At 38.9% G+C, this 18,649-nt stretch overlaps 1 protein-coding gene across 3 annotated transcripts in view; it reads left to right on the top strand.

Annotated features, from left to right (window-relative positions):
- Positions 1 to 18,649, top strand: part of LOC114134312 (AT-rich interactive domain-containing protein 1B-like) — a 195,364-nt gene that overhangs the window by 159,969 nt on the left and 16,746 nt on the right. For all 3 annotated transcript variants that reach the window (XM_028000831.1, XM_028000833.1, XM_028000834.1), the window contains exons 8-11: positions 2,277 to 2,547; positions 14,009 to 14,133; positions 15,134 to 15,237; positions 18,376 to 18,555. In XM_028000831.1, the coding sequence (XP_027856632.1) occupies positions 2,277 to 2,547; positions 14,009 to 14,133; positions 15,134 to 15,237; positions 18,376 to 18,555 (680 nt within the window). The remainder of the gene's footprint in view (positions 1 to 2,276; positions 2,548 to 14,008; positions 14,134 to 15,133; positions 15,238 to 18,375; positions 18,556 to 18,649) is intronic.

Here is an 18,649-nt window from a genome sequence, read left to right on the forward strand (position 1 = left end):
ACATAAAAAGGAAAATGAGACTGTATGATATAAACAACTCCCCGGGAGGTTTCCTGGAGCCTCAGTCAGTCACAGATGCCAAAAACCACCAAGTCCGCCCAGGCAATGGAGAATGTGGCCAGCAGCCACGGGTCTTAACAGCTGTCCAAAAAGAGCTGAGCGAGGTCACTGACTGGGACCTTATTCATTTGAAAAGGATCCATCCAGCTGAGCTGAGTGTGGTAGCTTTCCCAGGATTTTCACGAGATTTTTCAAGTTGAAAATGTGCTATTGAGAGGTCTTTAAAGTAATATATATATATATATATATATATATATATATATATATATACACACATTCACAGTGGATATGCTCATTTAGACATGAATCATGTACCATACATACAACCGCCAACTCCCACATTCCCCGGCCGCTCTAGTGTTCCTAAGGCCTTCTTTCTTCCTCTATGCTTCCCTATCACAGCCCCAAAGCCCTTGACAGGTGTCAGCCGTATTCAGCTCGCCGGCTCACTAAAGCTTCCTTCATCTCCCACTGTAGATTTCATTACAATGTCTGGACAAATTCAAGTGGAATCGCTGAATTTTATGGGAAAGACTTTTATTTCCATTGACCGTAAATCCTATCTTGAGGGTCGGAATTTTTTTTTTTCCCTACCTCCCTTTTCGTCTGTGTTCCTCTGCTTGCTTTCCAACCTTCTGTTGCTCCAGTCTCTTCGGAGGCCTCGCTGGCTTATGTCATGCCGATAGTGCTTTTTTACTGAAGTGACTCGGGGACAGTGGGAAGCCGTTTCCATTTTCAGAGTTGTTTTTTCTCCCCCTCCTGTGTGGAATATTGTCATTTAACTTCTTTTCGTTTGAGCGTGCAGAAAAGCCTTCAAGGTTTTAAAGGAACTTGATCCCCTTTTCCAGACAAATTCTCAGGGGATTATGCAGTGAGGCCCATCTAAAGCACCCTTAATCAAATCAAAAATAAATAGTCCCTTTTACAATGGGAAATGCCACATTTTCTAATTCTATTTTGCAGGGGATTTGTCCTGGGAAGGGAGTATCACTGTGGAAACAGCGCTCTGCCTGAAGAGGGAATACTCTGCTCTTTATAGGAGCACTCGCTTGTTATAGCAGGTGTCTTTTAGTGTTCCTGGATGTACAGCACCTACCAACAATACCCAAACTGCTTTTATCACAGATTTTATTGCATCTAATTGGTATTTTATGACATAAGGCAAAACAAACTGGTACATACTGTAACTCTCAGGTAGAAGGATGAGGATAAATGGTTTTTAAAATATTTTACAAATCAAAATTAATAAGTATGTCATTCATTAATATTTATTCACATGACTGAATAGTGCGTAGAAAAATCTCTACCTGCAACTGCTGCTATAAGTTTTCAGAATAGGTCTTCAGCAGCTTTGCATGTCTACAGACTTGATCGCATTCTTTTTTGGAAAAAAAGTTCAGACTCAGTCTGATTGGAGGGAAAGCATACACAAAAACACCCATATTTGAACTGGTCTATTACATAGAATCCCATCACATAACATGAAGTTTGTGATTGTAGCATTAATGTATATAAAAATGTTGAAAGGGTGTGAATACTTTTACAAGGTGCTGTATAGCAACACTGTACTTGCCAACATGGTCCTTTCTTTCATGTTGCAGTTGGATTTGAGTGAAGGTTTTAAAGCCAAAATAGAGGGGTTTAAGTGTGCCTTAGGAAAGCTTCTGGCATCATGGGCGCGTGGCACTCCAGGGCAGCCAGAAAGCATTTACTGCAGATTAGAGCTCCTCTCAAGTGTTTCACAAAGTCAGCCTTAAGCTTAGAAATTGTTCCCAAGGCTATCCAGCAACCTGAAGCACTGTAAAAAAATGTCACCAGAAACACACCCTAATGTTTTTGTTTTTTTTTCTTTATTTTTTATTTTTTTGCACACACTGCATTTTAAAGAAGTTATGAATAAGAACTTGGTTCAGCTCTCAACATTTTTCTCATTCTTTACCTGTCACGGTATTTATTGAGATAGGTTTACTGTCATGGTGTTATTGTTTAGTGGGATGAAATTGTTCTTTGTGCTGCAGTAGTGCATATTAAAGCATGAGCTGACAAGCACAGTCAGTTTCTCTCAAATTTATGAAGCCTATCTGACTGCTATGTTCCTGGGACATCATTAAATCTGCCCAAGCTCAACAATATTAAACTGATGACATAATTTATCTATTTTTAACTATGTTCCATTTTTTCCCCTTAATGACTGTCTTCTTATTTTCTTAATCCAGGTAACTACCCTCGGCCCTCTAACTACATTGGGTCAGCCGGAAGCAACTACAGCGGCCCCGGCCTGTCCAACAGTCTGGGGATGAATGCCACTAGCCCCATGCACGGACAAGGGCCCGGAGGACGGAGCCACGCCCCAGGGAGCCAGAACAGGACCTACCCAATAATGGGTCCAACTTCTCCCAGCATGCCGCAACCAGCTGGACCAGGGATGGGTCCTCCATCTAATCGCAAACCTCAGGATGGAGCTGTAGCCAACTCAGTGCACAACAGGTAAAAGTACTGCAAGGTCCCAGGAGATTACCTTTAAAATTGAGTCTGTTTTTTCCTGTGAATGTTTTTTTTTGTACCAAACTGCTGTTTGTGGGTGAAAACTTGTCCTGATATTTGCTGAAAGTCTATTTCCTTGGCCTCTTACTGCCTGAACAGGCTGCGGGCATGAATGTGTTGTACAAAACTGCAGTTTGACTTTAAAATAGTTTCTTACATATCTTTAATTCCTCTGACATCACATCTTTGTTCTATTACAGCATCCAAACCAAAGATTGGCCTAAGTATGGTATATTCACTCATCTCAAAAAAGTATTTTTAAAACAAAATTAGAAGATATTGTTGTGCATCTCTAAATTCCTTATACTTTGCATCTATAGAGGCAGGTTCGCTTGCAATACAAACTTTTGTGCTGCTTTTGATCCAGTCCTTTACCCTGACGTTATGATGACATTTAGAACATCTTCAGAACGCCTGACAATAAAAAATAAACATAGACCTCTTTAGATTATTCCAAGAAGGACTGCCTTATAACAAAAAACTAATTTAGACATTTGTGCAGTTCCTCACAGCTTTCTAAAGAAATCCAGAATCCAGCAGAAATAGTCAGCAATTTTTTGCTATTATTAAGGCTAATAATCATCTCTGTCTTGCATCACTTTTATGAGACTGTGTTTGTTTTCAGGGCTTTCACTCTTCTGGGTGCCATTTCTAGAACTACACTTATCTTTACACATCTCATAAAGCCCCTGACATTTTGATTTCAGAGCCATTCACTGTAAAAAGGGAGGGGGAAAAACAGATATTGGCTTTTTCAGAAGGCGCTGTGGCGTGGATACAGTACTATCAACACATGAGAGAATAAAAGAGACACTTTGGTTTTAACTGTGAGAGCACACGAAAATGACACCAGGCTCCTACAGACACACAAATGAAACTCTTTTATGATCTAACAGAGTTTGAGTAAAGGGCTTTAATTCTTTCATCAGCGGCAGCGCCTTGACTTTATGAATGCTTGTGAAGCTAAAGACAGTGATTTCTTGAGGGACTGCGTGGGCAGTAAACTTTCCCTGAACCCTGCTGAAGAAAACTTGTGAAAACATGACTGTCGCTTGTGAAGACTTCCTCATTCCTCTTATCAGTTTGGGTTTTTCCTAATAATCCATCAAGAGAGCACTTTTCCTGATCTTTTGTTGAAGCATGAGTCAGATTTCAGTGAAACTTTCCTCTGTTTTATATGGCCTTCAGGGTTTCTTCAAAAGTAATTCCCTAATCACACTATTGTGTATTTGCCCTGCATTTCTTTGGTGTATATAGACGTGCTCCTTTAAAACTCTAGTGTATATAATTTGATATGCAACTAGAGCAAACTGCCTTTGTCTTTTAAACTCAGATAAAAAAATCTGAATTAATGTAACTGCTATGGAAGTTGACCCAATGATAATGCTAATTAATCTCATACTACACCATGTAGACGTTCTGTCTGCACTGACAAAAATGAACTCATCTGAGCCTTATAAGCAGTACCATAGTTGGCCCAATCATCTGCTTGCTAGCTAATAATCATCTAAACTCCTGGTGGACACTGTGGGTCTGTGTGTAGAGCAAAGACCTTTCATCTCAAAAGTGTTCAGATGATTACTACATTTGGAGAAAAAAAAAAGAAACAGCAATAGTAAGATTTTCTGTCCTCGTGAACCCCCTGTAAAAACATCTTGAACACACAGTTCAGATGGCTGATGACACACTTGAAGTTTGCATGATCTCCAGATGAACTGATCCCAGAGGCTGAAGTGGGCTATTCTGACAGTGGCCAAGACCAAAATATCCCTACAAAACAAAATAAAACGTTTTATATTCTGAAACCACCATGATTACCTGGAACATTTTACATGTTCTGTTCTCTAAGTCTGTTTCACACAAAACATTAGTGGCACGCCACCTCAATCCCATTTAAATATTTATCAGATTATTCATAAATATTCACCAACATAAACATGACGAGTTGTTAAAAGTTCATTAGAAGCTTTAACATAAATTACTGTTATATTTTCAAGATTGGAGTTGCTATAAAATGGCAGATGTCTGCATTAGTCCTGGCCCCTGTCAAACTAGTGATTAAATTCAGCCACTGTGATCAACTACATGATGACACCAAGAGTCTTATCTACAGCTTAAAACATTTTAAACAAACCTCAATTCAGAAATTCGGAACTATCCTTTTAGGTCTGCATTATGCATACAGCCTAATTCAAAAACCTTTGATCCTACCTTTTCTTAACCAATTTATTGTCTTCACATCTGTCTAGATCCCTAGATTTTCCTCTTTTATGTTTACCTCATAAATCATAAATATTCCTTTAATCTTCTCTAGAAGGTGAAATGATTTCCCTGATGATAAAATGCAGTTTTTCAACAGTCATAAAATGTCCTTCCTTATAGAAAAATAAGATATTAATTGCAAAAGCTACTGTAATTTCCATTGTCACTTTGAAGAGCTTGTATAGAACACTCTTAACACTGTCTCAGATTTCTGTTCACTTACCGAAACCGTAGTACATACTGGGGAGGGCTGGGGGTGTCTGACAGAATGTATGATTAATTATGTGCATCAGGGGGTCCATTGCCTCTCACACCGACACACATACACTTATGTACCCAGGCACCAATGCAATTGTTGAACAAGCCATTAGGCGATGGCTGGGCTGTCAATAAGAAGTGACATGACATGATCCCCACTGCTGAGCCCAATGAGGCCGGCTGTCAGTCTCTACACCAAGAAACCAGAGAGGTGTCGCTCACTGTGGAGCTGCTGCACGAGAAGACTCATTCTTTTTCATTCATAGTCTATCAGCTGAAATATGATCTATTTTGATTTACTATTAACAGTGAAAGGTTTGCTGTGTTGGGTCTTTTATCTCTGAAGGAGTTGGTTCTGTGCAGATCACACTGGAAGCAAAAGGTTTAGTTCTTTCTGTTTTGAAATCTGTCTTTGATATGTTTTCCATCTGCAGGATGACAACTTTCCTAGTTATCACTGTGTTTTATCTAATCATCTCTTCAGTGGACAGTGGAAAAATAAAAAAAATAATTTTCCTTACAAATCTTTTCCACATTTTGCCACTATAACTACCACATTTTATTTTACTGGGATTTTATCAAATATAGCTACAAAAAGTAGTGCATAATTGGAAATTGCAAGGAAAATTATGTTTTTAAAATTTCACAAATAAATTTCAGAAAATTGTGCCATCGGCACCACATCTCCCTGACACACCTAAATGAAATTCAGTGCAAATAATCGTTTCACAAATTAACCGAATTAGTACAAACCACCTGTGTGTAAAATAATTTATCTAAATCCCGCTGTTCTGTGAGGGTCTAAAAGGTTTGTTAGAGAACATTAGTGAACATAGTGTTCTACCTAAATTGACAAGCCAATTAAGGAGAGTAACAAGAACCAGTCATGGTAACTCTGGAGGAGCTGCACTTTAGAATTTGTCAACAGTTCTTCACAAAATCCCACCAAGCTTGTCTTTATGAAATAATGACTAGAAACAGACTGGTATGGAAATGAAAAACAAAACTAGTGTCATGAGATACACGGCACCTGCAGAGGATGGTGCGCTGGTCAGGTTAGTCCAACATTTCCTTACAGAATATTAAGAGAGGGAAAATGAACATTGAACAAGGAGTTGGCAGCATTATACTGCAAACACAAGGCAACATCCTTGTGTTGGTGCTGGTCCCTCCAGCACAGGGAAGCTTGTCATTGGCAGGATGAATAAAGCTAAATACAGGAGAATTCTGGTGGGAAACCCTGTTAAAAGTGGCAAAAGATTTGTCACTCTGACTCTAAATATACAACCAGACTTTGAAATTGTTTAAATCAAAGCATGTTTATGTGTTAGAATGGCCTAGTCAAAGTCAATACTTAAATCTGGTGCAAGATTTCAAAGCTGCTGTTCATCGTCCATCAAATGTGACAAAATGCGAAAATGTTCAAAGATCGTGAATACTTTTGCAAGGTACACTGGAGCAACCAAAGACTTCTATAAACAAGCTACAGGATTAAATTTGCTTGCCAGAATGAGTTTGTGTTTAAATGTAAGATAAGCTTTTACTTCTGCCACCTCCTTTGTTTAGAATCCAAACATAGGAATTAATGTTCTGGCAGAAAGCGCTATTCTGACTAATTTAAAACAAAGATAACGCAAAGAGAAGTGTGGAAGTGAACATTTTTGCAGAAAACTTTTTATGTTAGTGTCCGTCTCATCCTCAGTGTTCGTCTTGCCCAAAGTCGCTCATTCACAATCTTTTATCCCTCCTTGTCTGCTTCTCCCCTCTCTCCTCCCACCTGTTTCTCTCTTTTTCACCAACTCTCCCAACTGTATCGGCCTCTTCATCTTTGTGCAGCTCTATTATCCTACCCAGACTGTTTCATCTCCCTCGGCCTTTCTTCTCTCCAATTTGCTTTTTGTTCTCCGCTGTCTCCAACGCGGCCTTGTTATGTTTTTTCTTCCTCAGATCCCACTTTACACATCTGAGAGAGATCAGGAGAAAATTGGCCTCCGAAAAACCTGCAGTTAAAAGGGCTCCGGCACCCCGTTTGTGTTTCCAGATCTCTGCAACACTGTGAAACATTCAGACTTAGTTCCTCGCTGTCTGAGAAACAACTTGTTAGTCGTAGCACATGTCTGTTTCTTTCTCTTTTTTTTATCTTTTATGATTTATCCAGAAGCTGCCAAAGCCACCCGCTACAAAACTTCCAAATTAGATGCTAGTTAGTTAAACATCCTAAGCAGGTTTCTTCTTCTTTCCTCTCCTTTTCTTTCATTTCATTTCCACGTATAATCCTCCACAATGCTGCCTCTGCGTCCTCTCCCGAGTCACGCACACCCTCGAAACATTAGTAAACACACTACGACTTCATTACACAAGGTGAAAAGAATTCGAAATGAGCAGAGGAAGACCACTTCTGGCATCCCAGGGCTGCGGGCGTGGGCCCAGATTAAATCTTCATTAGGTGTGGCGCGTGGAGTGTTTTTGTTCCCTCCTGAGCCGTGTCAGTCTCGCCCCCACCGCAAGACTGGAATTAGAAACAACTGCCCCGCTTCTGTTTGTTAATCAGTTTGATTCAGTTGAAGGAAGAGGGCGTGTTGGCCTGTAGACTTGTGGGCCCGTAGAAAATTGTTCTGTTGTATAAACAAACTGTGTCATATGTACAGTACAGACCAAAAGTTTGGACACACCTTCTAATTCAATGGGTTTTCTTTATTTTCATGACTATTTATAAGACAAGAAATCCCACTTATTAACCTGACAGGGCAGGTTGACCTATAAAGTGAAAACCATTTCAGGTGACTACCTCTTGAAGCTCATCAAGAAAATGCAGAGTGTGTGCAAAGCAGTAATCACAGCAAAAGGTTGCTACTTTGAAGAAACTAGAATATAAGGGGTATTTTCAGTTGTTATGCACTTTTTTGTTTAGTGCATATTTCCACATGTGTTATTCATAGTTTTGATGCCTTCAGTGTGAATCTACAATGTCAATAGTCATGAAAATAAAGGAAACTCATTGAATTAAAAGGTGTGTCCAAACTTTTGGTCTGTACTGTACATAAAACTTAAATATGTTTGTAAAATGAACAGTTAAATGTACTTCTTCTACTCAAGCTGCACTGCTCTCTCACACAGGATCGTTCCCACTCTAGCTGGAATACATCTAACATGCCACCCAAATCTGGGAGATCTATTTAAGCTACAAGCTTCCTTTTTCAGTCTGCAGTTCAAGCTTTCCATTCTGCCTGCCTTTGCGACCTTTCACCCCTTCCACCACCCTAATATCATAATAATAATAATAATAATATTCTGACATAAATCTGTCTTATATTGGTCTTATGTAACATTCTTATGCACTACTGCAACGAATTAGTTGAAAGCCATAATAAAAATGATTTGGGATAGAAGTATATTACTCTGTGTGTAATGATCTACATAACATATAATTTTCACTTTTTGAATTAATATTCTGAAATACTGAGACGCACTCCATTGAACCAACATCTTCAGGTAATTTCTAACTTGTATTAGAATTGATGTTTAAATAATTGTTATGGCCAATATTTAATACCTTCTTTTTATATCAACTTTGTAAAACGAAAAATGTACGCACGGCAGTATTCTCTACCCTACAAATCTAATATTTGAAAAGTGGATGAGCTTTTGGAAAAGCTGCCCTTGAGTTCTATGAGTATCATTAATGAGAAAGAGGGGGTAAGCGTGTTTGCAAGAGTTTGCACAACAGGATTTTAGGCAGCTGGAGATTGATGTTTATTTGGAAAACATAGAGGGGAACACAAAGTCTTAAAAGGTATAAGCTTTTCCTTGGCAGCAGCTTCAGAGGGTGGAATTGGCTCCGCAAATGACTTCCCAACGCTACTGGCGACACTCTGCAAAAAAAGTTCCTGGAGCTATAGGAACAGGCGAGCTGTCGTAAAAATAAGCACTTAGTTGAGCAAGAGCAAAAAAAAAAAAAAGAGAGCCATAAATAAAAAGGAAATTGAGGGGAGAAAAATGTTGGATGAGGAATGAGGAGAAGAGAGGAAAGTGCTCCCAGGCAAATCCTCGCCAAATAATTCATTTCTGACCTCCTTAGTAAGTAAATTTACTAAATAAATAAGAGCAGCGCTTGAATGTCAAGAACGGAAGATGCTGCCTGTGGCGCTTTGTCGCTCCCAGTCTTGGCAGCGCTGCGGCGCGCTCTGCTTTCATTAGATGGGCAAAATAAATGGCTTCTCCTTCATCCATCCATCCTGAGCTGTTTAATGTTTGAAAGGGAGGGGGGGAAGTAGCTTTTCTCTGGATTTAATATGTTAAAAGCTGTCCTTTTATTTTGCCCGTAAGTGTGTGTTGGGTTTATTCTGGTCCACAGTCTGGATGTTTGTAAATGTACGTTGTGAGTTGAGTCAGGAGTTTGGGGCCCAAGCTGCCGTGAGAACAGATTGGGTCCATATATAATTCATAGCCTCCAGCCGATCCTCTCCATCCTTCCATCCAGGAGCCTCTTGCTGGCTCTTTTTCCCTTCTACATTCTCCCAAACACCCTTAAACACACACCAAGCAGAGGAGATCAATGGGCAGTGGCCTAGCAGCCGTCACATGGTCCTGCGGTCCCAGTGCTTGGGCTGTCTCGTCCAGTTAGCGGCACTGGGAGGCATCGCTGCACACCCCTGTCACTGCGAATGAAGGACAAAGGCACTGCCACTGCTAGAGAGAAACCGTCAGCTGGTTGGCTGGCACCTCGTAACCATGGCATCCCCTTGGCAACGGCACCCACCCTGCGCGCTAACACAAGGACACGCTCAAACACACTTCAGTGCTTACACACACTCTCCCTGTGGTTGGAGAGTGGCCTTCTCAGATGCCCTTCACACATGGACAACATAGTAAAAGGGGAGAACCGGCTGTCTGTGTCTGTGTGTGTGGAGAGAAGATTAGAGAAACAGGTAGAAAAACAAGAGCTGAAGGTCTAGATGCAATAAATAAAAACCAAAACAATATACTTTTTTAAAATTATGTTCATATCACATTTTAAAGATTTTTGTTTAAGCATCATTCAAAGCTAATGAAAATAAAAAGCTGAGTTTCTCAAAAGATTACAATATTTTTATAAGACTGTTAAACTATATATTTTGTGATCTCCACAAACATTGAAGACTGCTGACTTAAGAGTCACTGACTCTCGACAAGAATTGTTTGCTGCAAAAAGTAATTTCTAAAGAAATTATACTTGTGGTGGTTGTATGTAAGCTTATTAATGTAAGATTGAGTGGAAGGAAGAAATTTCCTTAAAAAAAACTACCAGAAAATCTTACAGCACTTCATTGTTCCCTTTACTGGCAGGCTTTATTGCAAAGCTGATTTTATTTTCCAGAGGAACTTGCCACCTGTCCACATTACTAAAAGCACCTTCTCTAATGACCATGGTGTCACTGTGCTTGATTGGCCAGAAAATGTTCCATCTTACCTGATTGAAATCTTATAGATCATTTAATTTCCTACTTAATCTATTGAATTTAGGGAGTCATTAACACTTCAGCAGACCCACAGGCTGATAATTTCCATGCAAGCTGCATATATACATTAATTTATGCAAAAACAGCCCTGACAAAGTCAGGTGAGTGAATACATGGATTTACTAGTCCGGAGCTTTCTGTATTATAATTTTTTTTATTGGAATATGCTAAAATTCATATTTTCTGATAAAATTATTTTTTTTATTTCTGTAGTTTTAGGCCATGACTATCAAAAGTAACAGAATAATTATTAAAATATATCCCTATACACTATATGTAGAATAATATAAATCTTTAGAATGCACCTGTATCTAATTGATCTATAATTCTAATTTTAATGGGTTAAATATTTCCAGCTGCAGAAGGGATATGTAATCGCTATTTTATAGTAGTCAGAAGTTTGCAGAATCTTACCTCACCCTCATTTCTTCATTATTGTTCCCAGAGTTTCTTGTAGTCTTTAAAATAATTATTCCTGCAGGCTCCCTAAGGTCTTTTTAAATTGATTTGTAGACCTACTTTTTCACCTAAGTTTCCATCTAGCTTTTCTGTCTCACCAAGACGGCATATTGTGTAGGCAGAGTAAAAGAAGACATGTCAGGCCTAAAACAATGTCTGCAATAGAAGAACAGGCTCTGTAACTCACATCTTCAAGAAGTAGAAAAACTTGGACAAAAGACCCAAAAAATGCATCTTACTTGGGTTGGTCTTCTACTGTGTGCCCAGGACCAGTGGGTAGCTATGAAAATCACTTCTTATTTATTATTTTTTTCAAAACTGAGTTAGTGTAGTAAAGAAATTGGAAAAAGAGTAACTTTATGGACTACCTGCCTAATGATGCAGTTTAAAGTTGTTTTTTTCTTAAGGACTTTGCTGATATAGATGTTTACAGGATGTTCTTCACCTGTTATCATCTAAAGATACAAAAAACAGTTCCACATCACAATAGATGGATAGTACGACAGTAGCTTTTCTTTTTAATCCAGACACTAATAGGTCTCTTGTTATTAAGGGTTGTTTATTGCCTGAATAAATAATAGGTTGGATTAGACAAGCTTAAAAAATTATCCCCCAAAAGCCGGGCAATAAACTGAAAATACTTCAAGAAGCACGTTTGTCACAGAAAACTTTGTTATACATTTTATATGTTTTGCAAGCAAAGATAATGTATAGTCTTCCAATGTTTCAAGCCAGATTTGCACCCACATCACACTTTTGACAAAGCAGCATTGCCATGGTGATAGGACAACACACAACAAGGCACAAGAGCACCTGGGCAGATACTGTAATTGGAGAAAGCTTAATGTGTTTTCTGCAAACTCCACATGTTCCTCAGAGGTATGATGAGCAGAGCAGGATAAATTTGGTTCCTTGATTATGTTGCTTCAAAAAACGTTTCCTGACATTATAAAGCTGAGTAATTATGATGTAATGCAATGTGATGCCACATAAATGTTGTACACATTGAGAAAGAATGGTCCAGGGAACTGTAAATAGTACACTTCTCGCATTTTCTTCCATAAAATTCTCATAGACAACAAATTTGAGTATACCGGCGTCTGTATTTTGAGTCTTTTATTTTTGAGTTTTCCCTCATCTTAGTTTTAAGGAACAGCAATGTCTTCCAGATCCGGGTTGGTGAGCTCGAAGTACGCCTCTCGTTTTGGTCCATAAGGGACTCATCCACAACTCAGAGTCCCTTGTTGCCTTCCTTCCACCTTGTTTCTGTCCTCCTTTCCTTTCTTCTTCTTTCTCTGCAGCAACGGGATACTGTTTCTTTTTTTTTTTTTTTTTGCCTGCGCAAAGGTGCCCAAGAGCAAGATGGATGTGCTATGCCATCCCCCCCTCCCAAACCTTTCCCTTGCTCATCGCCCCTCCATCCCCCCAGCCCTGATAGCGGCACATGCATATATTAAGCGTGATTAAACGCTGTGCAGTGCCTCCATCAAGTGCTTTCTAATGGGCTTTTTTATGACATGAATTAGTCATAATAGAAGAGTGCCACAGTCGAAACATCCACCAACCACTGCTGTTGTTGTTGATCATTTGGATCCTTCAGTATTCACAGGAGAACTTTTGTTTATTTCGCTCAGGGTGGGATGTGGGACATTTTTTAAGGTCTGAAGACATTTTAAATTTGAAAACATTCTTTTCAGTTCTGTGAGCTTTCGCACTGGCTCTCTTATTAACAAAATGTGACAAAAAGTAAATTTATCTCTGCTTTCTTGACTCATGCAAGGGTTTTTAGGAAACATGTAGGCAGCATTGAAGGAGTCTAACCCCCCCCCCCCTGCCACCCACCCATCACAACCACCACCTTCCTGCCGTTACAGGAAAACAGGGACAGATAAGCATGGATTTGGTGTACTTGTTTCTTTGCCATGGAGCTCCCCTGTGCACCTCGGCCCCCATAGAGGGATTACATATGTATCATCTGCCGTGCTCTATGACTAATTACATCTGTGAGATGAGATTATGGGGAGGTTTACCAAACCGATCCCTCCTCTCAGGCAATGTGTATCGTCTCCAACATGTGGTATTAAGTGATGTGTCTGTGTTTAAAAAGAAAGAGGGACATGAGGACAGGATTGACTGACGTTTAAATCTGGATTGAGCCAGAATCACCCCCCAACCCTCCCACCCCCACTGCATCCTGTCATGATTTGTCTTTACATTCTATCTCAATCCTTTTTTGATTGTACTACATATTTTTTCCGTCTTGCAAGGTCTTTCTCTGTCTCTCTTACATGGTCGTCCAGGAGATAATCTCTAATCAGCAAGAGAAATACGTCCAAACATGTGTTTACCTTTCTGTCTGGATGGCTAGCATTCAGAAGGTTGCAGATAAAACCCCTCTGATGTCACTCACAGTGCCATGTGATGAGCTGCCTGCGAAGGGGGGTCAGGCTGAGCAGGCGGCATTGATTTCTGCTGCCACCATGGCAACAAATAACAAGATCCTCTCCAAAAGCACACCTTAATTAGTTAAATTATGACTTCAGGGAGAGGAAGAGGGAGAAAGAAAAGAGTGGTGGTGGTGGTGGGGAGGGGATCAGGGATTAGTGGAAGAGGCGACTGGAGAGATTTTGTTTTTCTTTCCCGATGCTACGTGCTCTCTCTAAATCTTTCAGAAGAGCTGTTTGTTTGATCAGAGATATGCTATGTCTTTTTAGCGGCTTTCAGATGTACGTGGCGCTTAGTGTTTTCCTAAAGCAGCAAAGGAGGGCGGCAATGACAGACTGCCAAGTAGCATCTCTGTCATTATGTGACTTCTGTTCCTCTGCTACCAGCATCTCTCCACAGCCTGTCATTACATTGTGACTAACTTGATTCATGTCTACTAAATCTAATAAAGACTTTATTTTTTTTCCTTCTGTGTGTGGCAGGCAGGGAAACTACCAAGCCCCTGGTATCAACCAAGTGAGCTCTGGCTCCTACAGTCAGCCAACGAGCAACAACAGTTCAACGACAGGCAACGGACAAGGTCCGGGCTACGGTATGCCACCTGCAGGTAACAACTAACTTACACCAGCAGATTATCTAACAATATGTGTGTCTTCTAGATGTATGGTTTGGTGTTAATGTTGATATTGTTTCATAATCTTTTTATTATTCTTTCCATAATAGCCCAAACATTTTAGATAACAAGTACGTAAATTAAATCTTGGGCGTTTCAGAGATACAAGGGTGCAGTCCCGTGCCTTGTAAAATCTTTTTTTCCCCTGTCAACATTTTTAGCTTTTTGTCACTTTATATCCACAACCACTTTTGTTTATTTTCATTGAATGAATATCTGACAGACCTACACAAAGTAGTATGTGAAGTTGAAGGGAAAAAGGATTTTCAAAAGGGTGTTTAAAAATTAAAAGCTGAAAAGATTGACATGAATTTGAATTCACCCCCCTGAGTCTTTGCTTTGTAGAACGACCTTTCATGCTGCAATTACAGCCTTTTAGGTTATGTCTCTACCACATCTAAAGACTGAGATGTTTGACCTGTCCTCTTTGTAAAACATTCCAGGCTCAAATTAGATGTAAAGCATCTGGAAATATATATTTTGCAGTCTGTAAGTTTAACATTGTTGTTTTTCTATAAGGTGAACTTCTCTCTCTGCCTGAATACTTTAGTAGCATCAAACTAGATTGTTTTTTGTTGTTGTTTGCAAAAGAATCTTTCAATCCACTACCTCCTCTGCTAAATGCAAAACCTACTTTTGAATTCAATGTTTTTAATGTCTTTTTGGGTTCTAATAAACCATCTCAAAGTAGCATATAATTGTAAAACTAAATAAAACCAATGCATGATTTTCAAATTTACCACTCCACTTAAAAGTTCTTGTGTTGATCCATCACATTAAATCACTATAAAATACAATTATGTTGTTGATTGTTGCCAGACAAATTGTATAAAAAAAAAGTTTAAGGGGACCTGTTTTGCTGAGCACTGTGTTCTATAAACTTTGTTAAAAAGTTTAGTTTTTATAACTGTGTTTTTTTCCCATTTGTTTAAAGGAGCAACGGCCCTCTCAGGAGACAACATAATGAGCCCAGAAAGTAAACAGAAAATGGATGTCAAAGATGACAGCGGCCCAAACAACGAGCCACACAAACCAAAGGTACCTCCTTAACCATCCTCCTCCCCCAGATTTTTCTTCAGTTCATTTACTTGTTTGATTTTTATTTATTTTTTTCTTTTCTTTATTGTTTGGTTTTGCTTTTTTGATCTAAATGAAGCAAACCAAATCTGATCAGCATATGCTGCTTCAGCACAGTGGGCTCTCGCTCTGTTGTTTTCTCGTCATATTTAATGATTTGTTTAACATTTACCAATCTTAATGTTTCCCTCGCTTTGTTTTTGCCTGCAGCACACTTTAGTTGCTGATGTTTTGGCAGCTCGAGCTGCAATAAAGAGAGAAGCAAAAAAGGAAAAGGGGGCCAGGGAGTTGGCATCTGCAGTACACACATGCGCGCACGCCTTCAAACGTGGCACGCAGACACATGCACACAACTACAAGAAGACACACTTTCTGAGTTTCAGTTACACAACATGCACAGTTCTCCCTCTGCCTCCTTTAACTCACATACGCACATCTTAACATACAATGCTGACTTCTCATTTTGACCTACAATAGCAGCTCAGCTTGGCTCAGCTCAGCAACAACAAAACTCTGCTCTTTGCTCTTTTCTGCCCCCCTCCTCTTGTTTTTGCTTAACAACTCATCTTCAGCACACACTCACGCCTCCATCACAACCACTACACGCCTTTTCCCTCCAAATCCCTGTCTATTCTTTTGCTGATTACGGTAGTAGGGCCTTTTGAATTATTTAAGGCAGCCTGAGCAGCCAGAAAGACCCCCAGTGCTCCCAAAAGAGATGATCTGTCTGCCAAGAGAGAGAAAACAAGTTAGAGATTCAAAAAGGGAGAGGGCCAGAAAGATAAGGTTTTGCTGACATAAGCATTCTGTACACAGACGAGAAGCACTTGTCAAGCTGTTGTTCCCTCCTTTGCAGTTTCTCTGTCACACACACACACACACCCCCACACGCACGCACCCGCACACTTTCACATGTTCACACAGGCTTAAGAACCCTACTCACACTTGCACACGCATTCTCACCACTGTGCAGTGATTACTATCATTTGATCTGCTTTAACTGTGTCTGGTAAAATTATTCATAGACTTTGAATATTTGCGTAATCTCAAAAGTTAGGTGCCCATGTTCTAATATCACTTTGTAAGACGAAAACCTATAAGTTATGCTCTGAAGTTACCTAATTAGTGAAACATGGTAGTGGCAGCATTATGATGTGGAGAAGCTGTTCTTTATTAGCAGAACTTCTCAGAGTAGAATATAAGATGAATCCAGCTATAAACAGGCCAGTCCTGCTTGAAAACTTCTTAGAGGCTTTCAAGATTGATTTACCGAATGACACTTTATGACAACAGTCATAAATATTCATGAAGACTTGCTCATGTTTATTACAGGTGTTATGTCATGTTTATGACGGTGTCATGACAGTCTTATTCACAACCCATCAAATAAAGTGTTACCATAAAACTTAACAAGCAGACAGAGCTTCGTGCAAATAGTTAACATAAAAGTACAAGTTTGTGCTAATTTAAGTTTTACAAGATTTGCATCAAAAAAAGAAAAAAAAATAGAACCATAACAAGGTCATCATACTTGCAGTTATGTTACTGCAGTTACTTGTCTTGTAAGATATTGCACAAAAAACCTCTAACAATGGCAGCAGAACCACATACGAAAATAAGGCTCTATGTATCATTAGGTAAGTTATTCAGATGTGATTATGTAAAATTATTGCCATTATGGCCTTGTATCACTCAGTTTTAAAAAAAGGTTGAAAGGCTGTTTCAAATATGAATAAAACTGATTGCATGTCAGGCACAGCATATAATTATAAGAAAACACTACCAGATTATGCAAAATGAAATGCTGACTGGCTTTACTGGTTTATTTTTAAATGCAATGCTCATGTTGAAATTATTTTCAGAATCTTAACTAAAAATAATTACAATAGGGGAGTTGTTTGCTGCTGTTTCTTTTTTTTTGGACTAAATCTTGAAAACTGAGATCTCTTGTTGTCTGGATAAGGAATTTCACCTCTGTTGAGCTAGAGTCTATATTTGTTGTATTTTTCTCTGCTGCAGGGTGTTAACAGGACACCTAAAAATGAAATGTTAAATATGAGTGGGTCATGATTCGGCATGGGTAACGCTGCAAAAGTAAGCTAATACAAGGTTTATTTTCACTTGTTTTAAGTAGAAAATGACTGACAAAAACAGGGAAAATGGAATTGATGCCATATAACTAGTTTGTAAAAAGTGAAAGTTTTAGTAAGTCCAAAATATATTTTGTTATGTTTGTTTATTGGGTCCTATTTTGTATATAACTGAATATTTGACTCATGAGAAAATGTAAATAAACAAGTTACAATAGATAGATAGGTAGGTAGGTAGGTAGGTAGGTAGGTAGGTAGGTAGGTAGGTAGGTAGGTAGGTAGGTAGATAGATAGATAGATAGATAGATAGATAGATAGATAGATAGATAGATAGATAGATAGATATAATTATGCTAATTGATTTCTGGGATACTACAAATCAGTCATTATGTACAGAAATATAGTAAGTGAAAAGATAATATGATTATAATGTTATAATCATATGATACATACAGTAACGGCTTACTATATACAATCTATAATATCAATACTGAACTTGCCATATTTATTGATGCAGGTAAATATTAAGTGTCTACATACAATATATGCACCCAAATTTCTCTTCTGTACACTTCTGATAAAACCAAGCGCGTTCCTGCATTACTTTGGTGTGAAGAGCTTTGGAGATCAATTTGATAAAATCACTTTTGTAATCATACAAAAATTGCAATAAAGCCCATCCTCTTCTAAGGGAGAATAGTAATTTCCTGTGACTTAAATATTTTTTGTTTGGCTGCTTGTACCCAATGGTGATGTCTTTATAGTTTAAAAAGAAACCTCCAAGCTTCAAATTCCTATTGAAAATGTAAATGTCAGGATCTGAATTATTATACCTTTAGATATTCAGTTTAGATAAGGTCATTTCGCAACCACTCGGTCATGTAACAAATACATTACTGAAAATGTGTTTTCATCTGATAAAATAAAAATTATGTCTCAGATAAAAGAGTAAAGTGAAGTAAAATTGTAATATTTCTGCTCTAAAGTGTCATTACTGCCTCTTCAACAGCTGCAGGATGGTTACGTGAACAATAACAGCAGCAGTGTTTCCCAACCAGCCACTCCAGGCGGTACCCTGCCTGTGCCCTCCCCTCTCTCTCCCAGTCCTGCCAGCCTGTCTTCCTACCATGGCGACGACAGTGACAGCATCAGTAGCCCACCGTGGCCTCTGAAGACCCCCTGTAGTCCCGTAAGAATTACAAATAATGTTTGTTTTATTGAATATTTTGCAACTATTTATCTAAGTGGTTTTCAGTCAGAAGTTGGTTTTCCGAGCCTGATCA

Source organism: Xiphophorus couchianus, chromosome 19 (genome assembly GCF_001444195.1).
Source record: "Xiphophorus couchianus chromosome 19, X_couchianus-1.0, whole genome shotgun sequence".
Taxonomy (NCBI): Eukaryota; Metazoa; Chordata; class Actinopteri; order Cyprinodontiformes; family Poeciliidae; genus Xiphophorus; species Xiphophorus couchianus.